This window comes from Erinaceus europaeus, chromosome 4 (genome assembly GCF_950295315.1).
Source record: "Erinaceus europaeus chromosome 4, mEriEur2.1, whole genome shotgun sequence".
NCBI lineage: Eukaryota > Metazoa > Chordata > Mammalia > Eulipotyphla > Erinaceidae > Erinaceus > Erinaceus europaeus.
Genome location: NC_080165.1, coordinates 115,689,831 through 115,713,246, shown reverse-complemented (window position 1 = coordinate 115,713,246; position 23,416 = coordinate 115,689,831). Strand labels below are relative to the sequence as shown.

Sequence of the window (23,416 nt, the reverse complement as noted above, 5' to 3'; positions counted from 1 at the left end):
CTATTTGATCAATATTTGATTACTGTGGGTGATCTGTAATTAATCCAAAACCAAAAAAATATTTACCAGGCTGCACTTTTCTGAGTTCCAGAACACACACCACACACACACACACACACACACACTAAATACAGGTGTTACAGAGATGTTTACACAAATAAAAATAATGTAGTTAAGGGTATATTATTCAAATATATTATGCTTTCATAATTGCTAATCTTCAATTGTTAACATTAAAGTGTAGGTTTAAACAATGTTATGATTACTCTTTTAAAAACATTTTATTTATTTATTTATTTATTTATTGGATAGAGACAGAGAGAAATTGAAAGGGAAGAGGAAGTTAGAGAGGGAAAGGGAGACCAATGTTTCATGGAACCTCATCTCTTCAAAATGCTACCCTATTGGGAAAAGATAGAAATAGGCTGGGGGTCTGGATCAACCTGCCAATGTCCATGTCCAACAAAAAAAGCAATCACAGAAGCCAGAACGCCTACCTTCTGTACCTGAAAAAAGAATTTTGGTCCATAATCTTAGAGCGACAGGGAAGTTTCCAATGGAGGGGATGGGAAACAGAACTCTGGTGCTAGGAACAGAATAAAACTATACCCCCTATTACTTTACAGTCTTGTAAATCAGTATTAAATCATTAATAAAAAATTTAAGAGAGAGAGAAAAAGAGAGAGACAGAGAGAGATAAGTAGGTTTCCAGCACTGTTTTACCATTCATGAAGCTTCTTCCCCTGCAAGTGAGGACCATGGGCTTGAACCTAGGTCTTTTGCACATGGTAATCTGTGTGCTCAACCAGGTGTACCACTCACTGTCTGACACCTGATCTTTTCACCATAATATTACTAAAGGATAAATGGAACACATTCTATAGCCAAGTACTTTTTTTTTCCTCCAGGGTTATTGCCAGGGCTCGGTGCCTGCATCATGAATCCACTGCTCCTGGAGGCCATCCCCCCCCCTTTTTTTTGTTACCCTGGTTGTTTTTACCATTGTTGTGGTCATTATTATCATTGTTACTAATGTCTTCGTTGTTGGATAGGACAGAGAGAAATGGAGAGAGGTGGGGAAGACAGAGAGGGGGAGAGAAGACAGACACCTGCATACCTGCCTCACCGCCTGTGAAGTGATTCCCCTGTAGGTGGAGAGCCGGGGGCTGGAACCTCCGGGATCCTTCTGCCAGTCCTTGGGCTTTGCGCCATGTGCACTTAACCTACTGCGCTACTGCCCGACCCCCCAGCCAAGTACATTTTAATGATCATACTGATGATTAATTGCTCAAACAACAACCAGTCATTTCTGTATTTCTACATATTAGGTTATCAATCAAGGTGAATAGGTATTCAATATCTGAATGTTTTACAAATAGAAAATGGGCTCAATTTGCTAATGAGTAAATTATTATCAATGAAATTTAAATACAGTATTATATTATCTTCCCTTTATTTTTATCTTCATTTTTTTCCACAATGATATTATCTAAGTTTTTTTTTTTTCACAATAGGAAGTGAATTGTATACAGTATTTTAAAGTCTTATTGCTTATAAAGGAGAAAAACCAAGATTATACTTAGTGAAGAGTAATACAGAAGTCTAGTTCACATCTCCCGTATAAACCATTCAAGTGAGACATAGCAAATGATGTTTCAAACAAATATATTAAGACACTAAAGAGAACTTTTACTTTTATAATTATTTTATTGTATCAGATACTATAATTTAGAAATGACTTTTGCTGTCTGGTAGTAATAAGAGAAAGATAAAAGGTTAAGATTTCACTTCAAAAATAATAATAGTTCTTAAGTGAAATGAAGAGTAATGAATGGCCTTAAGCCTTTTCCTATAGCAAAGCAACCACTCTATAAATAATGATGCAAATGTATAAAATTCAGTCATTTAAAAAGAATGTAAATCATATGCCCAAGTAACTATATTACTTTATCAATATACAAAGTATTTTAAAGTAAAAATATTTATAGCAGTGATGTAAACAATTACTTGTAAAAGTGATAGTATGTTATTTTTTTTTAAGTCTAGCAAAATTAGTAAGGTATCTATCAATACATTGATTAGAAAATATAAGTTTGGGGCCAGACAGTGCTGGACCCGCAGAGTGCATGTATTACCAGGGTTCAAGCCCTTTATCCCCACTGTAGGGGGGAAGCTTCATGAATGGTGAAGCAGTGCTGCAGACTCTCTTCACCCTCAACCTCCCTCTTCCCTCTCAGTTTCTCTGTTTTGATCAAAAAGAAAAAGAAGAAGAGGGAATTGGGTAGTAGCACAGCGGGTTAAACGCACATGGTGCAAAGGACCGGCTTACGGATCCCAGCTGGACCCATGGCTCCCCACCTGCAGGGGAGTCGCTTCACAGGCAGTGAAGCAGGTCTGCAGGTGTCTTTCTCTCCCCCTCTCTGTCCTTCCCCTTCTCTCTCCATTTCTCTCTGTCCTATCCAACAATGACGACAACAATAATAACTACAACAATAAAACAACTAGGGCAACAAAAGGGAATAAGTAAGTATTAAAAAAAAAAAAAAGAAAAAGAAGAAGAAAAAAGGCCACTGGGAATAGTGTGTTTGTTGTTCAAGTACTGAGTTCTTCCAGCAGGCTGAGTAGAATTTAAAAAAAAGGTGGAAGAAAATATGCATTTTATTTTCTTGAAGAGATATATGATTTTTGGCAAACAGAAGCTATAAGAGTTCTCTACAATGGCAATTTATGTTATTATAACCAGTATCATGTTGTAGTTTCCCACCAGTATAATAATGCAGAAATGGCTTACCGTTGGAGCTGTATCTATGTCATGATTACCAGATTTTCTTGCTATGCTAAAAGTCCCTGTTAAAAGAAAAGTGAATATTTGCTTATTATACTTATCTATTATATTTTTGAAAACAATTATTTCAGTAAGACATTTCCCATTGAAATAATGTCTGGCAGACACACAGGATGTGTTCATGTCTCCTTTGGTGCTCAAATGTTATATCATTATCTCCTCTCTGTCACAGTCCTTGCATCGAAGTTTTATTTCTGACTAGAGGTCATTAAGTTTTCACAAAGACATATAATAAATACTATGAAAAGAATCCCTTCCTAGTCTCTAAAAGAGAGTAATTCTATTTATTCAGATGATCAAATTCTTCTTTGATCATCTGGCCTCCTAGTATGACATAGTCTGGTGTTTATTCAATCACTATATAGTTTCTGAAGGAAAAAGCCCCTCCAATTCTCTCCTTCAACATAATAATAAGTGATAAAATTTGAGAAAAATTCTATTATGATATATGAATTCATCTTTTTGTTCTCGAGTTCTTCTGCTGCATTCTTTGTATAAGTAGTTTCTGAAAATATAACACATTACATTTTCATCATAGTTTTGAACTAGCTTAACCTATATCTCAAATTAAAAAGAACACAGGTGTGGGCCTCAAATTACTTTTCAATCTCTATTGGAAAACTAACACATGAGCTAGAATATTAGAATAGTTTGATTACATAATGGTTGAAGCTGTTATATGTAGGGTAGATAAGAATTGAGAACTATAATTAATGTACTGCTAGTAACAATCAGTTCAATTTCTAGCAGAAAAAAATCCATTTCATTTTGTTATTTAACTCACTTTTCTTAGACTATGATAATATGTAACACCAACATAAAATCACTGTATCTCATTGCAGAAGTATATTCAAAATAAACAGAAAACATGCTTTAAAAATAACATAGTCTTGGGAGTCCGGCAGTAGCGTAACGGGTTAAGTGCAGGGGGCGCAAAGTGCAAGGACCAGCATAAGGATCCCGGTTCGAGCCCCCAGCTCTCCATCTGCTGGGGAGTCGTTTCACAAGCGGTGAAGCAGGTCTGCAGGTGTCTGTCTTTCCCCCTCTCTGCCTTCCCCATCTCTCTCCATTTCTCTCTGTCCTGTCCAACAACGACATTAATAACTACAACAATAAAACAACAAAGGCAACAAAAGGGAGTAAATAAATATTAAAAAAAATAACATAGTCTTTCTTCCATTTAAATTGTTAGCCATTGAAGTACAATGAACTAAACTGATATGTTAGATCAACTGGTATTTACTGAATGGCTACTTGACATTCAGTGATAAAAGATAAATCATGATGTCTTATCTCCGGAGTTTGGTAGCCTACTCTTGTTTTTGAAAAATGGTAGAGAACGACTTAACAATTTAAAATTTCATCTATTACACTCCTCACATGTAGAATTTTATATTTTTTATGGTTTTAATTTTTCTGCTGATATTTTTCAACTGTTTATTAATTTTGCTGTTCTTCTTAAAATATTTAACACATGTATAAAGTTCTTATCTGACCATTACATCATGTTGGTCATTTGCAGTCTTCTTCACAGACTGTGTCTTTTTTTTTTTTTTCTTGATTAAGTATCCTCTATTCCTATTTACTTACATGCTCTATAATTTATTATAGGTTAGACCTGATAGTTACATACATAGTAGAAAATGAAGTTAAAAAAACAAAAAGAAAACAAACAAAAAAGCACACATTTTTCAGAAACATTTCTGGTGAGAGGTAGGTGTTGGTAGGAAGGATTTGGTCTGGGCTGTTGCTTTTCTTAATCTTACTATACATATGAAGTATATAAAAATAAGATCATGTTCCTGTTCTATGTGAACTTTAGGATTTCAGACTTAGAGACTAATAGGACTAACTCTGTCTTTGTCTTTTCCATATTTTCATGTATCACTGCTTTTCCTATAAACAACTTCCTGGGGGAAAAAGTGATGGGTAAAGAAGAGTAACTTAAGTAGGGCACCAAAGTAAAAACCCTGTGGTGAGGGGGAGGGTGAACATGCGGCTTCCTGGGCCGGTGGGTGGGTGGGATGGGACACAGTCTTTTGGTGGTGGGAATGGTGTTTATGTACACTCCTAGTAAAATGTAGTCATATAAATCACTAGTTAATTAATATGAGAGGGGGAAAATTAATTGTATGTCTCGAAGTTTTTAAAACACAGATTGAGTCTTTTTAATATATAGGCTGTATATTTGATATGTGGACACTCTCAAAAGCCTAGACCAAGTAGATCAGAAGCAACCAATGGCACAGCTACATACAAGATACTGGGTACTATACAGCAAACCCCAACAAAAGGATTTTTCAAAGTTAACCCAATTACGAAATAATGTGATGATAACATTAACTATCCTTTGTTTTTTTGAAACCTAAGACAGCAGGAACCTCACATCTCCACTAGAGAGCCTATAGTTCCCCCAGTCCTGGAACCCTCGGATAGGGCCCACTTTCTCTCATGCCTCTCCCAATCCATATCAAATAATATTGCATCTGCTGATCGCAACCTAATCAATGCAATGATTGCCACCTCAACATGCTTCAGCTCAGACTGTGTCCAGAGACTTCACGTGTGGAGTGACAACCCTTCAGCTTCATTACTCGGGTGAGACCTTTCCTTTCATACTATTCTCTAATTCCATCCCAGGTGGATCACTTTCTAAAAAAGTCCCAAAACCTAGATATACACCAGGTTCTGTGTGAGAGAGAGAGAGCATATGTTCACACGTATCCATAAACTACTGCAAAATATATACCTGAAAGCAGAAGTACACTAGAGTTTGCAGTGAGTACCCCCCAACACTTCCTCTCCACTATTCCAAGCTTTGGGTCCATGATTGCTCAACAATTTGTTTGGTTTTGTATCTTAACTCTCTTTTCAGCCACCAGGTTCCAGATGTCATCAGGATGCCGGCCAGGCTTCCCTAGACTGAAGACCCCACCAATGTGTCCTGGAGCTCAGCTTCCCCAGAGACCCACCCTAATAGGGAAAGAGAGAGGCAGACTGGGAGTATGGACCGACCAGTCAACATCCATGTTGAGTGGGGAAGCAATTACAGAAGCCAGACCTTCCACCTTCTGCAACCCACAATGACCCTGGGTCCATGCTCCCAGAGGGATAGAGAATGGGAAAGCTATCAGGGGAGGAGATGGGATATGGGTGGTGGGAATTGTGTGGAGTTGTACCCCTCCTACCCTATGGTTTTGTTAATTAATCCTTTCTTAAATAAAAAATAAATTAAAAAAAAGAAAAGCTATCAGGGGATGGAATGGGATACGGAGTTCTGGTGGTGGGAATTGTGTGGAGTTGTACCCCTCTTATCCTTTGTTTTTTGTCAGTGTTTCCTTTTATAAATAAAAATTTTAAAAAAATAAAAAAGAAGAGTAATTTAATATTTAGAAACTTTCAGATTTCAATTCATCACTTCAGTACACACAGTTAAAGTTCTGGTGATTCTTTTTTCTCCTCATTAAAGTTACTCTCCTCACCTGCTCTCCCACCATGATATGGTTTTGGAATTAAAGTGACTATTGATCTCTACTTCTTTATAGACTACACCATGTTCCTCTTCGGAATTTTTTTCATTTAGACTTTTTTTTTGTATGTGTGTCTAAACTCTCTGAATGTTTTTAAATTTATGTTAGAGCTTGTCAGTGTTATACTACAAATAATGATTATTATGAACTTGCTTCTATTTAACTATATTGGTGCTTCTTTCTTACTTTTGGCTACTTTCCAAGAATGGTCCTTTTCCTCAAATTTCTGTTTTTAATTTATACCAATGTTTCGATTTTGCTACTAGATAATGCCCTAATTCTAGTAGTAATAAATATATTACTATTTATCCAGAAAAAAAAAAAACAGTTTTGAGCCTTCCTCCAACCAAGTTACTAACACCAATATCTGCTTGCTCCATGCCAAGATTAATTTTTTAATAAGGTAACTGGGAGAAGATATTTACATACCACACAATTGACAAGAGATTGATATCCAATCTCTATAAATTAATCACATGTCTCAAAAGAATAAATAACCAAGTTAAAATACACTCCACTTCACTTATCATTAGAGAAACACTAATTACAACCACAGTGAGACAACACCTCATATCCACGAGAAAGGCCAAGAGCAGCAAAACAGAAAATGACAAGTATAGGTGAGGATGTGGAGAATATGGAGCTCCTATATGTTGGTGGTGGGAATACAAGCTGGTGCTATTTATATTGAAAATAGAATGAAGAATTTAACAACAAGTAAAATGGAAATTTTTTATGATCATATACTACCATTCCTAGGGATATATCTAAAGGACATGAAAATACTAATACAAAGGGGAATATGCACCCTTAATTTCATAGCTACTTTATTCACAATTGCCAAAGAGTAGAAGCAATCTAAGTGTCTACTGACAGACAACTGTTATAAAGAAGTTTACACATATATTCAATAAATTATTAGTTTTAAAAAATATTTTTTATTATATTTATTTATTGGATAGAGACAGCCAGAAATTGAGAGGAAGGGGGATATAGAGAGGGAGAGAGAAAGAGACACCTGCAGCATTGCTTCACCACTTGTAAAACTTACCCCCCTGTAGGTAGGGGCTGGGGCCTTGAACCCAGGTCCTCAGGCATTGTAACATGCTACTCAACCAAGTGTGCTACCACTTGGCCCCTGGAACACTACTTTTTAATTAGGATGTTTGCTTCATCTTGGAAGGTTCAAATCCAATAGAAAGGAAATTAAAAAGCAAAAATTAATTAATGGAACTATGTCAACCTAAAAGCTTCTGCACAGCAAGAAGAACTATTACTAAAACAGAAAAACATACCACTGAATAGAAGATAATATTTACATGCTATTCATCAGGCTAATAACCAAAATGTATAAAGAGCTCATGTAACTCAGTAAAACAAACACACAACCAAACAGAAAACACAAAACAAAACCTCCAAACAACCGCACTGAAAAATAGGGAGGACATGGATAGAATGTTCACCAAAGAAGGTATGCAAATGGCCAAAACACATAGGAATAAATGCTCAGATTCACTAATTACCATAAATGCAAATAAAGACAGCAATGAGATACCACTTCACATCTGTAAGAATGTTACACATAAGAAAGGCCAGAAACAACAAGTGTTGTAGAGGATGTGGTAGAAAAGGAACCATTCTCTAAGCCTGAAATCTGATATGCAGGTGGATCCAAGTTATTGTCTGGGGAGATGATGTCATGGATGGAAAAGGGACAGAAAGCTGGATCAGGGAAGAGAGTAGCTCCCTAATATGGGGAAGGGGTATAAATATTGTTGATTGTAAACCCCATCAATTTGATGTGATCTGGGGCCTATCTTCGGCTTAGGTGCCTATGTGACCTCTGCATCTCTGCAGATCTGAGCTCACATTCTGTGGTCATGTTCCAAGCTGCCCTGATTTCAGGGTGGAGCATAGAGTATGTTGTCCATCCTCCCTTCAGAAGATGGAACATTCTCTACTGTTGCTGATGCAAGTTGAGGTCAAGGTCCTATGGGGGGCCCACAAAGGGGTCTACTGTGTTGTTCTTGAGAGAGATGACTGGTAATATTGGGAAGAGGGATTTATTCGAGGTCTAGGCCCATCATGTCTGTTCTATATTATATGGACAACACAACACTACACGCAGGGTGATGAAGCTAAGTCACTACAAAAAGTTAATATTGAATATTATTTTTTCTGTATTCTGTTTATGTTTTATGCTAATCTGATGGTGCACATACCTACATTAGATTAGTTATGACTATTTACCTTACGGATCCCAAAACACATTGGAACAACTCTGAAGATAGTTTTTCAACTTCTAGTGCTCTTAGACTTGGGACAATTCTAATTCTCCATAAATATGGGTTGGTGAAGAGTATAACTTTTTAAAAAAAAAAAAAATCAAACAGCAGCATTTGTAAAGTTTTTCACTGAAATATACTATTTCTGATTCTCAAATGGAAAAAGAAGATCACCAGTCAAAAGCCTCTCTCCATATTTACTTCTGATAAAATTACAGTTTTTTTTCAAGTTGAGGGGCACATAAAACTAAATTAGAACATCAGTATGATGTTCTACTTTTTACTTATTGAAAATTCACAGTGCAGAAACCCTTTAATCTATTTTTAAAAAGTGACCAGTCACTTCATTTACTCATTTCTTAGTTTCCACATTGATCATCAACTTTGCTCTCAGACTTTTAGGCAAGTTGCTGACTCAGAACTAACAGAGAGTGATTCTCTACATTTTCATTCACTTTTCATTCAAGGAAAAAGCTTCCTGAAAACTTACATTTAAACTTCTGGAAAATACAAATCAACATTATCTCGACTTCTCTATCATTACCAGAAGGTCTGTTTTCAAATCTAGTTTCCATTGCTAATTAACATTTTCAATAAGTGAGGGATATTCATTTCCAGAAGACATTACCAGTAAGTTCTATGATATCACAGGCTGTTCACTATACAGCCCAAACTGACTAAAAACCACAAGATGCAAAAGCATGCACTGAGTTACTACTCTAAGGGCCCCAGAGAAACCTTAAGGCTATTCTGAGTATAGTTTTAGAAAAGTATAGCCTCAATAAGAGTTATATTTAATTTTGGTAGCCTTCTTCCATTGAATTTCCAAGGTCTTCATCTGACTTTACAGTACTTAAGCAGATACAGTCAAAATATTTAACAAGATTTCTTAGCATGGACTCAATGTTTTTAAAGGGCTACTCTGGGGCATAAAAGTTTATAAAGGAAATAAAATTATTAACTTCATAAGTTAGGTTGTATTTCACTTTTTTGTTGTTATTCAAGAGAGGAACCATGAAAAGCTGTTTTTTTTGTTCAATTCTAAAAGTGCTGATCCTAGGCAAAATTATCAAATGGAAAATAATTACTAGTCTAAATGTACAGGGCTTATTACATAAATCACAGAATATAAAGATGAAAATTGACAATGACAGGAAATGTGTGAACATGTCAAAATACAGGTATATAAAGAAATGAGTGCATATGGTAGGTACTATATTTGATCTTTGATTTTTAAACATGAATTTAAAACATTTTTTTCTCTGAGTTATGTTGACATTCTGATACACAAATGTATTCATTTTCTATAATATTGGAAACCTTAAAATCATCATACTACCTATCAGAATGACTTAAAAATTATGGTATATTCACTTTCTTTAAAAGCTGGTACTAGTGTGCCATGAAATAGTTCACCCAGTAAAGAAAACACCACATAAGTGCACCTACACAGGGGAAACTTTGCAAGTGGTAGAGCAGTGTCGGGCACCTTTCCTTTCTCTGTCTTTCTTTTCACTCTCTACCCAAAAATTAAAACAAAACATTATCAGGGTGGTAGAACTTGTGTTGATGTCAAGCCCCAGTGTGCGTATGTGTGTGCGTGTGTATGTGTGTGTGTGTGTAGGGGGGTATTCTTGGCAATAACAAAAAAAACTATGCAGAAAATACATACTTTACAACTACATATTTAGAATATACCCTCTAATAATATCTTATTCACTGACCATCTTAAAAATTGAAAAATCAGTTTCCAATTAAAAAAAATAGTAAAAGGAATTCAGAAATTATGTTGTGACGTAAGCCAAAACAAGAAGCCTAAATACCAGAGGACTTCACTCATAGGTAGAATGTAAGAAACAGGACAGAAAGGAAAAACACAAATATATTTGATCTTTGATTTTTAAACATGAATTTAAAACAAAGGAAAACTTTCACAGCCTGTGGTATATTGCACCAAAGCAAAGGACTCTGAGGAAGAAGGGGAAAAGGAAGGGATGGAAGATATTTGGGAATCCTGCTGCATGATGGTGGAAATAGACCTATGCTGGGGGTGAGAGTGAAGACACCTATTACAGGGATATGAAAAATTGTACCCAACTGTATACCATTAACCTCCCAACAAAGTAATTTCTTAAAAAATTAAACTATATGTTTTATATGAAGCAATGCTAAATGCAGGGCTTTTCTTAAAGTACAAAATCAAACAGTACAGTTATACCTAGTCAGAAATAATGTAATCAGCTTCATAACCTGACCTCTCACTTTGCCTGCTGCAATTCTATCAACTTGTTGTAATTCTTCACTTAATCCTCCCCTTTAAGCAAATCGATTACTGACACTTACATTTTACCCTGAAGCTACAGCAGCAAATTACAAAAACATTTACTACTTTCACCAGAATATAAATTATTTTGATAAAGAATTTCAATCCTTCAACATTTTCCACTTAAAAAAAATAAAACTAATTTAATCAATGTTAAAAAGTATTTAGAAAAAAACAGTAGAGAAAAGTGTATTTTTAACATGAGCTAGCTACAAATTTTAAGAACTCAGTATTTTATTTTTTAAATGGGAAGTTAAATAAATTTAAGCAAAAAGGTTCAATAACTACAATAGTTTTGACTATAATCATAAAGATATTGCCTGTAACCTTGTTATATTGGATGTCAACACAGGTTGGCATTTGAAAACTTTCACTTGCAGCACATGCTTTCCTATCTTGTATTAATTAATTAATTAACTAATTTATTTATTTATTTACATCATCTTATTGGGGGGTTAATGGTTCATAGTACAACTGTTGATACAGGTGTAAAATTTCTCATCTCACCATGACAGATGTCTGCAAAACAGTTTCACTTACAGCTTAGGGCCTTTTCCACCATCACGTTCCATAATCCCAAAGCCCTTCCTATCCTGTTTTCAAGTGGCAACTTACTGAGATAAAATAACTTGCTTAAGGTTATAATATAAGTAAAAAGTATCTGGATCTAAATTAAGGTATCTCTGACCTCTTTACTATATACTATCAGAATACCATCTGATGATTTAAAGGTGAAAAATAAAAAAAAACTTTTAGTCTTTACTTAAGTGAATATTACTTATTAATAGCATCTATATAATGATGATGAAATATCATAAAATCTTCAACCTTATATTCAGGAAAATTATAAATATTCACTATCATTATTTGTATTCAATTAAATTGGTATTCTATCCTTTACATTTTAACACCCAACTTGTCTGGTGTCAGATAGTGAAGATTTACAGTTTTCTAGATGTGAACTGTCTAATATGCTAGCTACTGGTCACAAAAAGCTATTTAATTTAAATTAGAATGAAATAAAATAAGCAAAATAAGACACACTGGTGATGATGTTAGATGTTACTGTATTGGACTACTGTGCAAGCCTAGTGGCAGAAATGAGAACTGGACTAAAGATAAACACTTGAGAATCACTGTCATATGGGCTTTATTTAAAATTATGAGATCACCAAGGAAGTGAATATATATATATATATATATAGAAAATACAAATAATCAGATTGCAATGGGACAGTCTAATAGAACATGGAAGAAAAGAGGAAGAACTGGTAAAAGAGAGTAGAGGCTAATGAGATAAGAAAACTGAGAATGTGGTGTTCCAGAAACCAGTGTTTCAGAAGTGATCAAATGTGTCCAAGCTGCTGATAGGTCAAGTAAGATAAAGACAAAGAACTGCCCATTGCAATTAGTAATGCGAAGGTCACTGGTGAGCTTGAAAAGAACAGATTAGAAAGTTAGCCAATTTATAGAAGATTCAAACTGATTAGAAGCACTTGTGTGAAAATATTCTGGTGGGTGGTAGTAGATAAAGAACTCAGCTGATACTGAAACTCAGAGGACCTATGAACACAGAGTCAGCATACTAATCAATAGTATTTTATTAGGGAACAAAATCAGGTAAAAAGAACTCTGGAAGAAATAATACTTAAAGTTGATAAAAACCATTTAAAAATTATTGACTAGTAAATATGAAGAATATATTTAAAGTCACATTCAACATAGTTAGAAACAACTTTACTTACTCAAATTTAAGAAATATTGGGGCTTTTTTTTACAAGTGAGGCTAAATGTTAACATGTGATTAACTCAGATTACTGGGAAATTATTTCTAAACTGACACTGGTTTAACAAATGGCATTTTATACATTTATTTGTGTATTTATTTTTTTGTCATCACTAATGCTTTACTAGTTTAGTAGTTTTTGTTTTCCCCAGAAGAGAGGGACAAAGGAGATAGCATATAATACTTAAGCAAAAAAGACTTCAATGCTTAACTCCCATGTCCCACAGAGAAGTATTACAGAAGCCAGACCTCCCACCTTCTGCACTCCATAAAGACCTTTGGTCCATACTCCCAGAGGGATAAAGAACAGGGAAACTTCCAATGGAGGGAAGGAGATATGGTATTCTGGTGGTGGGAACTGTGTGGAATTGTACCCCTCTTATACCACAATCTTGTCAATCATTATTAAATCAGTAAATATATATATATACAAACTTCAATGCCTGAGGCACCAATAGCCCCAGGTTCAATCCCCCACACACCACCATAAATCAAAGCAGAGTGATGCTCGGGTAAAACAACAGAACAAAACAAAGAAGAAGCAAAGAGAATATATGATTGAGTTTACTGTTATTTATGTGAAAAGCCAACGTTTTACATTTATTAATGATAGATATCAAACCCAGGGCCTCAGTCAAGTAGGGTACACATTCTATCACTGAGCAACCTTTCAAAGTTTCAGAAGTTACATGAGTTCTAGAGTATTCTTTCTGTGTGAAGTGCTAGTTGCTAGTTTGAAAACTTCTTAAAAATACCTCATCTGGGGGAGGGGGGTAGATAGCATAATGGTTATGCGAACAGACTGTCATGCCTGAGGCTTCTAAGTCCCAGGTTCAATCCCCTGCACCACCATAAACCAGAGATGATTAGTGCTCTGGTTAAAAAAAAAAGGAAAAAAAACCCACCTCATCTTAATTTTGTTTTATATATGGAGAAAGAGAAGCAGAGAGACTGGGGTTAGACTCAAATTTGGGTTGCACACATGGTGAAGCAGGCACACTATCCAAGTGAGTTATTTTGTTGGCTCCACCTTAATGATTTTTGCATACTTCTCGAGATTCTATACTCATTATTTGCCTCTCTGACATGCACTGTCTTCTATACTCACAGCACATTTTATTTAAAAAAAAGAAAACCAAAAAACTCTTATATAAGAAAATGCTCCTTTTCGCTAATCATTAGAGAAATGCATATTAAAACCACACTGAGATTCTACTTCATACCAGTAAGAATGGCTTACTTCTACAAAACAGGAAATGATAAGGTTGCTGAGGATGTGGCAAAAGAGGAATTCTGTTACACTGCTGGTGGGAATGCAAACTGGTAGGTATTGTCACTATGGAGAACATCATGAAGAATCTTCAACCAGTAAAAATGGATATACCTTATGATCCAAAAATACTATTTCAAAAGACATGAAAATGCTAATTTGAAGGTACAAATCTACTCCCAAGTTCATAGGTACATTATTCACAATAGCCAAAATATGGAAGCAACCTAAATGTAATTTGTCAGAGGACAAAAGTTATAGATATATACTCAGTAAAGTATTAGTTAGCAACAAAAGATATTGCGTCCTTCAGGACAAATGGGTGGAACTGGAAGTGATTGTGCTTAGTGAAATAAGTTAAAGAAGTGAGTGGTTTGGGAGGTGGCTCAGTGGATAAAGCATTGGACTCTTAAGCATGAGGTCCTCAGCTCAATCTCCAGAAGCACATGAACCAAAGTGATGGCTAGTTCTCATTCTCTCTCTCCTTTCTCATTAATAAACAAAATATATTTAAAAATTATTTTAAAAAGTTAAGGAAGTGAAAGACAACTACTGGGTAGTTTCATTCATATGTGGAATACAGAGAACTGAAACACATAACTTGTCAAAAAATAAAACAAAACCAACTTTAAGACCTTGGGAATGGTGGTTATCCTTGGGGACCGGGGTTGGGATAGGGGCACAGAACTTTTGTGGTGGGAGTGGTGTGGAAACAGACCCTTATTATTTTATAATATTGTAAATTAATACTAAATCACAAATAAAAATAAAGTCTTCAATAAAATTTCCTAGGTCACAACAAAGATAATATGATTTCAAAATTAAAACATAAAATCCCTCATAAAATTTCCTGCAGTCTCACAATACCTATGGATTTCAAACTAGTTAAAAAAATAGCTTTGACCATCACAATTCCATGAACCAGAAAATTCATATTAGGTAGAAAATAAAGACATTGTACAAGAAATTATAAAGTCAACTACTTCAGATCACAGTTGAGTAGTTCTACAAGGGAAATGATTTTGATGCCTTTCTACTACACACAGTTCTGAAATCATTAAAGTGGCTGTTTTGGAAAATAGTTTTGTGCTTTTAAAATTTACATGATAAAAATTATTTTTGACTTTTTAGTGACATAAAGCCCACTTCAGGTCTATAAAGTCAGTTAATTCTGTACAACACCTTTTTATCGATGCCAGGGAAGTAATTATTCTCACCTATTCCATAATGTGAACTAAAATCCTGGAAAGAATTCTGAAGGTTGAAATCAGAATTCAATAAAACATTTTTTTTCAACTAATACTTTAAAGTTCATTAGGTGATACTACCAGAAAACTCTGCCAGATGTGATGGGACAAAAAAGTTCTTTGAAGCTCCTTAATTTGGAAAACCCCTTTTATCATCAGCTGTGTTTACTGAGAGTCATTTTAATTCCTAACTTTTGCCAAACATTTTCCTTTGAAATACAAGAACCATCTTGTTTCCACCAAAGACATAACCTGCCTTAATGTAAGGATATCACAGAACTTTGAGTAAAGTTACAATCTGACATTCAATTTAGATTTCAGACATACTTTTTTTTTGCATATTTCTAAAATGATAAAACTAAAATGTCAAAGATAGAAAAAACAATTTTTCTCATCATTGGTGCTTCACTGTTCCAAGCCATCTTTTTCAGGTAGAGTCAGAGAGAAAAAAAAGTTTCAATGCACTGAAACTTCCTACATTGTGATAGGGGCCAGGTTTGAACTTGGGTTGCATGCATGGCCAAACAAGTACACTACTTAATGAGCTATTCTGCTGGCACACAGTTTTTGTTTTTTTTTATTTTCAAGACTTATTGTGGCTGGGTGGTGGCATTTCAAGTAGAGTGTATATGTTACAGTGCACTGGATTCAAGTGCCTGGTCCTCATCTGCAGAGAGAAAACTTCACAAACTCTGAGGTAGTGCTGTAGGTGTCTCTCTTTTTTCCTACCTCCTCCTTCTCAATTTTCTGTCTCTATTCTAAATAAATAAAATATTAAAAAGGACTTATTTATTTATTAACAAGAGAGAGACAGAACCAGAGCACTGTTCCAGTATATGCAGTGCTAGGTATCAAAGTCACAATCTCATACATGCAAGTCCTGTGTTCTGCCACTGAGTCTAAACTACAACAATGCCAATTAAATTAAATACATACTTACTTGGTCTAATGACTAACACAAACATAAGAACACAGAAGCTATTGACTGCTTTAGTAACTACTTTATATTTTGTTTTCCCTACTAAACTCTAATTCTACAATTAAAAGAAAGAATGATTAAGTAACATCACATTATTATTATAATTCATTGTATAAAGCTTGACTTATCTGCTTAAAAAATTCATTTTAGGACAAGGGACATAGCATAATGGTATGCAAAGAGACTATTGCCTGAAGCTTCAAAGTCACAGTTTCAATCCCCTCATCATCATAAACCAGAGTTGAACAGTGCTCTGGTAAAAAAACAAAAAATCATTTTAGTGAAATGCAAAATAAAGCACTTCCTCAAACTTATATATTTCCTCCACCCAAACAGTTATTGACTATTTTTTTTTAATTTGTGAGGTTGGGTGGTGGGTCACCAAGCAAAGTGTATATATCACCATGATTGAGAACTAGGATTCAAGCTCCCACCTATGGGAGTGTGGGGTGCTAGTGGGCTTCAAAAGTGGTGAAGCAAAGCTACAGCTGTTTCTCTGTCTTTCCCTCTCTATTTCTCATTCTCTATGAAAACAATGAAAAGTAAAATGTAAAAAAGAAAAACAATAGAAAAACAATGTAGTTGTGCAGACCCCAAGATCCAGCGATAACTCTGGTGAAGATAAATAAAAGAATGAATAAATAAATTTACTTGTTTAACAAGGGGTCTTGAAATGTTTAAATCTGATCTAGGTAGGACTCAGGATACTATCACAAAAGAAATGTTCTCTTCAGAGAATCTTTTGCATTGACTGGAGACAACCACAATTTCACTCAAACCAGGCCTTTGGTAAGTCTAGTATTTGGCAAATAAACTCCGCCTATTTTAAATAATAATATATCTCAGACCACTAAAGCTAGTAACTAAAGATAACTAACACTCAGGCCAAGAGGGACCACCTGATATTGGGGAGAAAAGTGAGTCAGAAATGAAGAAGTGTCTTCCTCCACTCCACAACTTTGATAGTGAGCGGACTTTATACAAAATAGCCACTTAAATGACTTCAAAATGAGTAACAGTAGCATTCTAGAAACTCTAAGGAATATAACCACAGAAGAAACACCTATTTCTCTATAAGTATCTATAATTTACCCTGAATGAGATTAGTAGCATAATCATGGAACTGCTTTGGAGTCTAGCCTCCCAGCAAATAAATTCACTCTTGTATATGATATATATCAAATCAACCCTTGCTCTTAAAACTTTTAGCATGAGGGCCAGTGAGTCTATGCTGATTACTTTTGTCTAAGCGGTTTTTCTTTACTCTATACAAAGTCAAGTATCTATAGATTTGACTTTGATAGATAGGTTTCAAGATTTTAATTTTTGAACCTCTTACATCCTTTTGAACTCTTGGTATCCTTTTCGAATTTTAATAGATAACTTGTATAAGCAATAGGAGCTAACTATTCTTTTTAAAACAGATTAATATTGAACAGAATAGAATTTCAAAAAATCCAACTCACTAAATAAAACTGAAGCCTGAAATAATTGCTCAAGGTCTGCTAGTCATTTAGGCATGGACCTGCTATTTCCTTGTGTAGGACTCTCTTCTGTAAAGATTAGCTTCTTAGTGAAGAAAATCAATTAATATGTTAATTAAGGACTGGACTACATGACCTGCTTTTATTTTCTTTGTATAGTGATATTTCAATACATTTTATAGAAATGATCTGCCTTAAAAATGAGGTCAGGCATATTAACCAAAGAAAATCAAGTGAAGCAGTGTTACAATGTGTCCTATCTTACTCTAAATTAATCCACACATGGAGGTATGTGGTTGACAAAAATATTCGCACTTAATATTCGCACTTACGGGGGTTATAGAAAGATGAAGGTAAATGGATCCAATCTTGTAGTTCTGAAGTTAGTAAATCTTGCCTTTATCATACTCAGCTTTCCCTTTATTCTTTATCTTTATACTTTATCTGTCTCAGTGATAATCCTTTCCATTTCAAAGGTCTTCCAATCTTTCCCCATGTTCTTTCTTTTTACAGAATAGGGAAGAATTTTCCCTGGCTAGCAACTTAACATTCTACTTAAATAAATTTTAATCAGTATACTGTTAGCTGAAGCAGACATTTACATTTTATGCTTTTAATCCTGAAGTATTTAATGAGAAATTGGTTCCCAGAAGAATATTAGATATTAAGCAGAAAGATGAGTGAAATGGAGATGGGTTCCTAATCTGTTAAATCATTACAATGACCTGGTCTCGAGGAACAGTAAGTATCCATTTAGAATACAGGGAATAGGAGTGTAAAGAGATAGCAAAGATGTGCAAAATATCTAATTAACTGACAGAGAATAAAAGTTTAAAGGTTAGCACAGGATGTATCCTCTGCTATATACAATGACCAAAACTACTGGTCCAACTTTTGGCAGATATTTAAAACACTAGAAATGTTGAAGTTTCCAAAGGTTTGGGATACTGCTGTATTGGTTGGAAAATAGACCTCAACGGATTTTCAGATCTAATGTACAAGTACTCATCATGCTAACCATAAGATTATGTCATATTCATATGCTTTACAAAGTATTTTAACATGTGCTATTTGAACTTTGACAATATATAATGTAAACATTTCAAGAAAGTTTTCAAATGAAGGTTCTAAAGTTAACAGATAGTAAGAATAAAAGGCACAATAAAAACTGAATATAAATTTGTTTTAAAGAAATATGTTGTTTTAAAAGGTTTGTTTATTCTGAGACAAAGAGTGAGATACAGAACTAGGATGGTGACAGAGAGGATGAAGGCACTGCTCAGCTTTAATACAAGGTGATGGCAGATACTGAACTGAACTTAGGTCTCCAGGACTTCAGGCATGAAGTAGGTACTCTGAACAAGCTGAGCTATCTCTGGAGTGCTGAATATTATGTTTATATCCAAGTCCTTTTCTACTGTAATATGCTGCATCAATGTCAAATTCAGGAATAGAAATAATTTTCATATATAAACCACAAATACTTTCAGGGCAGGAAAACAATATTGTCTCCTAAATTTCTAAGTAAATTAGTTCATGTTCTTTTAGAGATCACATTTTTTCTTCAAATAATCTATTTGCCCAAGACAAGTTTTATTATGTTTAGCTTTCTCATCTTTCTAAAAAAATCAATAATAAAAAATTCTGTCAAACATATAATTAACTATCAGATAATATTAATCCTTCAAAACAAGAACTATTTTTTCTCACTTATATGATTTTTTTCTTGATATCTTTTGGAAAAGCTTATTCAAATTTAAAGCATTGCTTAAAAACTTGCAGTTGTATAATTTGTGTGTATTTCTTAACCAACTTATTTGCATAGTAATATGCCAATTTTGAAGAAACATGACATCATTGGCAAATGCACCTCATTTCTGCTAAAATGTATTTTCTTTGAAATGAATTAATTAAAAATGGGATTATATTTAAATTTTTTATTCTATAGGAAAACTGTATCCAATTTAAAATAAATGTCTGAAACTCACATTTTGCTGCTTTTACACTGTCATCTGTTTAGAAGAAGATTGTGAATACAGTATCTGCTCAAACTTTTATTTTGAGATCACTTCTGCAATTTGTAAAGGAAAACAATGCTAAAATACAATTAATAAAGTGTGAAAACTGACAACTTTGTCATGAGTTGTACTTCTGAAGTTGAAATAAATGATGAACGTTTAAACAAAATTGAAAGGAAGAAAGAGGCTCACCCTTCTGAGTGAAATTGAATGGATGTAGAATTTCATGAGCAGCCAGCAAGTTTGAATGTTTGAACTTAGATTGTTGTAAGGAGCCAGGTGATGTAGTAAAGGAGAGATTCTTGTTGACCTGTAATAGGAAAGGCAAATCAGAAACTAAAGCATAATTTCCTGGTTCACTGATGCAAAAATGGGATAAGAAATATTTGCTTATGATGCAAAACAGGGACATATGATACATCAAAAGGAGTATTAATGATTTTATATAGTCAGTTTTTGAAGTTTATTAACTATAGTAGTTTCTTTTTTAATGGAGGAAGGAATACAGTGGTTAACAAATGCAAACATTATTGAAAGTCGATCTGCCTTACTAACTCAAGTCTGCTGATAATGGAATTGGCATCATTATAAGAGTGCTCTTAAAAGTTATTTAAAAAATGAAAAAGTTACTTCTTCACATTTTTAAATTAAGAAAGACTAGCACATTTGTTTAGCATTTCATGAAGGAACAGGTACTTCCTTTTCTGAGACTGCATCAAAAAACACCTATAATATCCATGTTTATATATGTTAGGGTAACATAGATAGCACAGCTATAACCTAACTTGACAAAGGAAGGAGTTTCCAAAATATCAAAATGCTTACTCTTTTTTATTATTATTATTATTATTTATTTTTTTATTTAAGAAAGGATTAATGAACAAAAACATAAGGTAGGAGGGGTACAACTCCACACAATTCCCACCACCCAATCCCCATAACCCACTCCCTCCCATGATAGCTTTCCCATTCTCTAGCCCTCTGGGAGCATGGACCCAGGGTCATTGAGGGTTGGAGAAGGTAGAAGGTCTGGCTTCTGTAATTGCTTCCCCGCTGAACACGGGCGTTGACTGGTCGGTCCATACTCCCAGTCTGCCTCTCTCTTTCCCTAGTAAGGTGTGTCTCTGGGGAAGCTGAGCTCCAGGACACATTGGTGGGGTCTTCGATCCAGGGAAGCCTGGCCAGCATCCTGGTGGCATCTGGAACCTGGTGATGCTTACTCTTTAAGACACTATTTTAGAACAGCATTAGGTTCAGGTGCGATTTCTGTAAGTAAATACAATGTCCTATAACACTAATATGTAGTGGAGTACATGGCCTTGCAGAAATAAAATGTATAGTAAATGCAACTTTTCAATTATAGCTACTGTAGGCCACCAAACTTTTGAATGTTCATCAGTAAATTAATCTTGTCATTTAGAATTTTAGCAACAATCTAGTCTCTTATTTATTATTGATAAGCCACTGCCTCTTTATTATCACTTAAAAAATCTTGAAAAATATGTAACTTGAAAGAATGAAAATGGTCTGAATTCCTAATTTATAGCAAAAATGTAACCTGTGAATTGATAAAATATTAAGTGGTAGTTTACAGCATGTAGATATTAAGATATAGAAACAGTTCTCCTTTCTTTAAAAAAAAGGATCAAAATTGCACATACATATGAACTTCACTATGTATTAGTATGTATCGCCTTCTCCTTTTGATGTTCTCTGTAAGATAGTAGGTTATGGCTGCATGCTCTGTATCTGGTTCATTTACATAATGTTTGTGAATGCTTATCTCCTTCCATAGTGATAGCAAATGTTATCTTAAATTAATTTTACTTTCCTTAGAAGAACTTTTACATATTGATTGGAAAAGCTGATTAATTAGCACTATATGCTAATCTAATTCTAAAATAAACTGTAATGATGTCACTTCAGAAAATAATTATTTTTCAAAGTTATTACATGGATATCAGTACTATATCAGTACTAATATATGACACAGTTCTAAAAGTCATTAATAATGACTGGGGGTCATTATTAAACAACCAGCATTAATGCTGACAAACTCTATTAATGTAATACCTAGAGCAACAACAATGAAAATCAGCTAATATCCCGGAGCTTCACTTTCCATCTTTAAATGGTGATAATAAAAATAGTGCATGTTTCAATGGGAATGTATCGAAGGGGTTGAACTTATATTATTCAGTGCTAAGCTAATCATTATGCTAAATATAAAGTACTAAGTAGCATTAAGTACTGCATGCTGGTAAAAAATATGATATATAAACATTAGTATTAGCATAACTAGAAATAAGGGTAATTAGAGACATGTAGTATGATGATGCAATACATTTTCAGGGTAATGTGCTTTTAAATGAGAGCAAAAATAAGATATTTATCACTTAACTATTTAATCTACTTCTCCTTTTAGAATCATTTTTCAGTTTTACTTCTGTGTTCTTAAGATATGTTTTGTCCTACATGTCAAGCAATAAAATTTGAAATCTGGTGCAGAAGAACAGGTGCATGTTAGGGATACAAAGACACATTGCTTTTCAGTCTACCAATGCATTCTGAAATCTGGTGCAAAAGAACAGGTGTATGCTAGGTACAGACTCACCTTCTCAGACTTTCTACTATAATATTTTACTGTGTTAAAAACACAAAACAGTACCTTAAGAGCTAATATACTCAAGACACCTGGGAAAGTAGAAAAATTTATTGTTCTTTTTTTAAAAAAAAACTGCTAAAAACCCAAATTTATCTACAACTATATGTTCTTCCTAATTTTTATAATCCTGTCTAACTTTTATAATTCCTAACTTTTATAATCCTTCCTAACTTTTATAATTCCTTAGACTACTCAAATGTAGATGAAGTCATAAATGGCAACATAACAAAGCAGATAATAATTTCTAAAGTTTGGGATATTTACTACAGTGATTAGAAGTTAGAAATTCCCTATAATCAGCAGGGAAGCAACTATAGAAGCCAGACCTCCAACCTTCTGTACCCCATAGTGACCCTGGGTCCATATTTCCAGAGGGGTAAAGAATAGGAAAGCTAACAGGGGAGGGGATGGGATACAGAGCTCTGGTGGTGGGAATTGTACCCCTCATATCCTATGGTCTTGTCAGTGCTTCCATTTTATAAATAAATAATAAAAAGAAGTTAGAATTTCAAGAATTTTATTTTCAAAGCTAGTTTATAGGTACTCCCTACTTCATTTAGAGGAAGAAAATAATAATAACCATTAAATAGAATGAAGCAATATCTATTTTTGAAATGTATGCTGTGGAAAAGAATTGCTTAACAGCTTTACAACAACAGAATGGTTGGCTAAGATAGTCCACTCTACACCAACCTACCCACTTTTCACAACACACTTTTCTGCTTGCTTCATGCAAAAACCACAGTTTGCCTAAGGCCGTTTAATACCTCCATGCTGGAGAAAGTGAAAAGCATAGAAATTTCATGAAATTCATAAGAGAAAAGTAAAAAAGTCATCTAGAACTTCTGCCAAGTTTATCACAATACTGTTTTGCCTAAGGTTTTCAGGGTATAAACAGGTTTGTGCAAAATATGCAAATGTTAATTTTCTAAGATGTGGTTAGTTTTCAAGGTACAAAAGTCATTGCACCAATCTGAAACTGAA

The 23,416-nt window shown here is 34.3% G+C and overlaps 1 protein-coding gene across 6 annotated transcripts in view; it reads right to left on the bottom strand.

The window, feature by feature from the left end:
• The window catches only part of AHI1 (Abelson helper integration site 1), a 270,191-nt gene that overhangs the window by 160,327 nt on the left and 86,448 nt on the right, over positions 1–23,416 (bottom strand). For 5 of the 6 annotated variants that reach the window (XM_060190404.1, XM_060190403.1, XM_060190406.1 and 2 more), the window contains exons 19-20: positions 19,960–20,077; positions 2,792–2,847 (exon numbers count right to left, since the gene is read on the bottom strand). In XM_060190404.1, coding sequence (XP_060046387.1) covers positions 2,792–2,847; positions 19,960–20,077 — 174 coding nt within the window. The remainder of the gene's footprint in view (positions 1–2,791; positions 2,848–19,959; positions 20,078–23,416) is intronic. The other variant, XM_060190407.1, reaches the window with a different exon arrangement.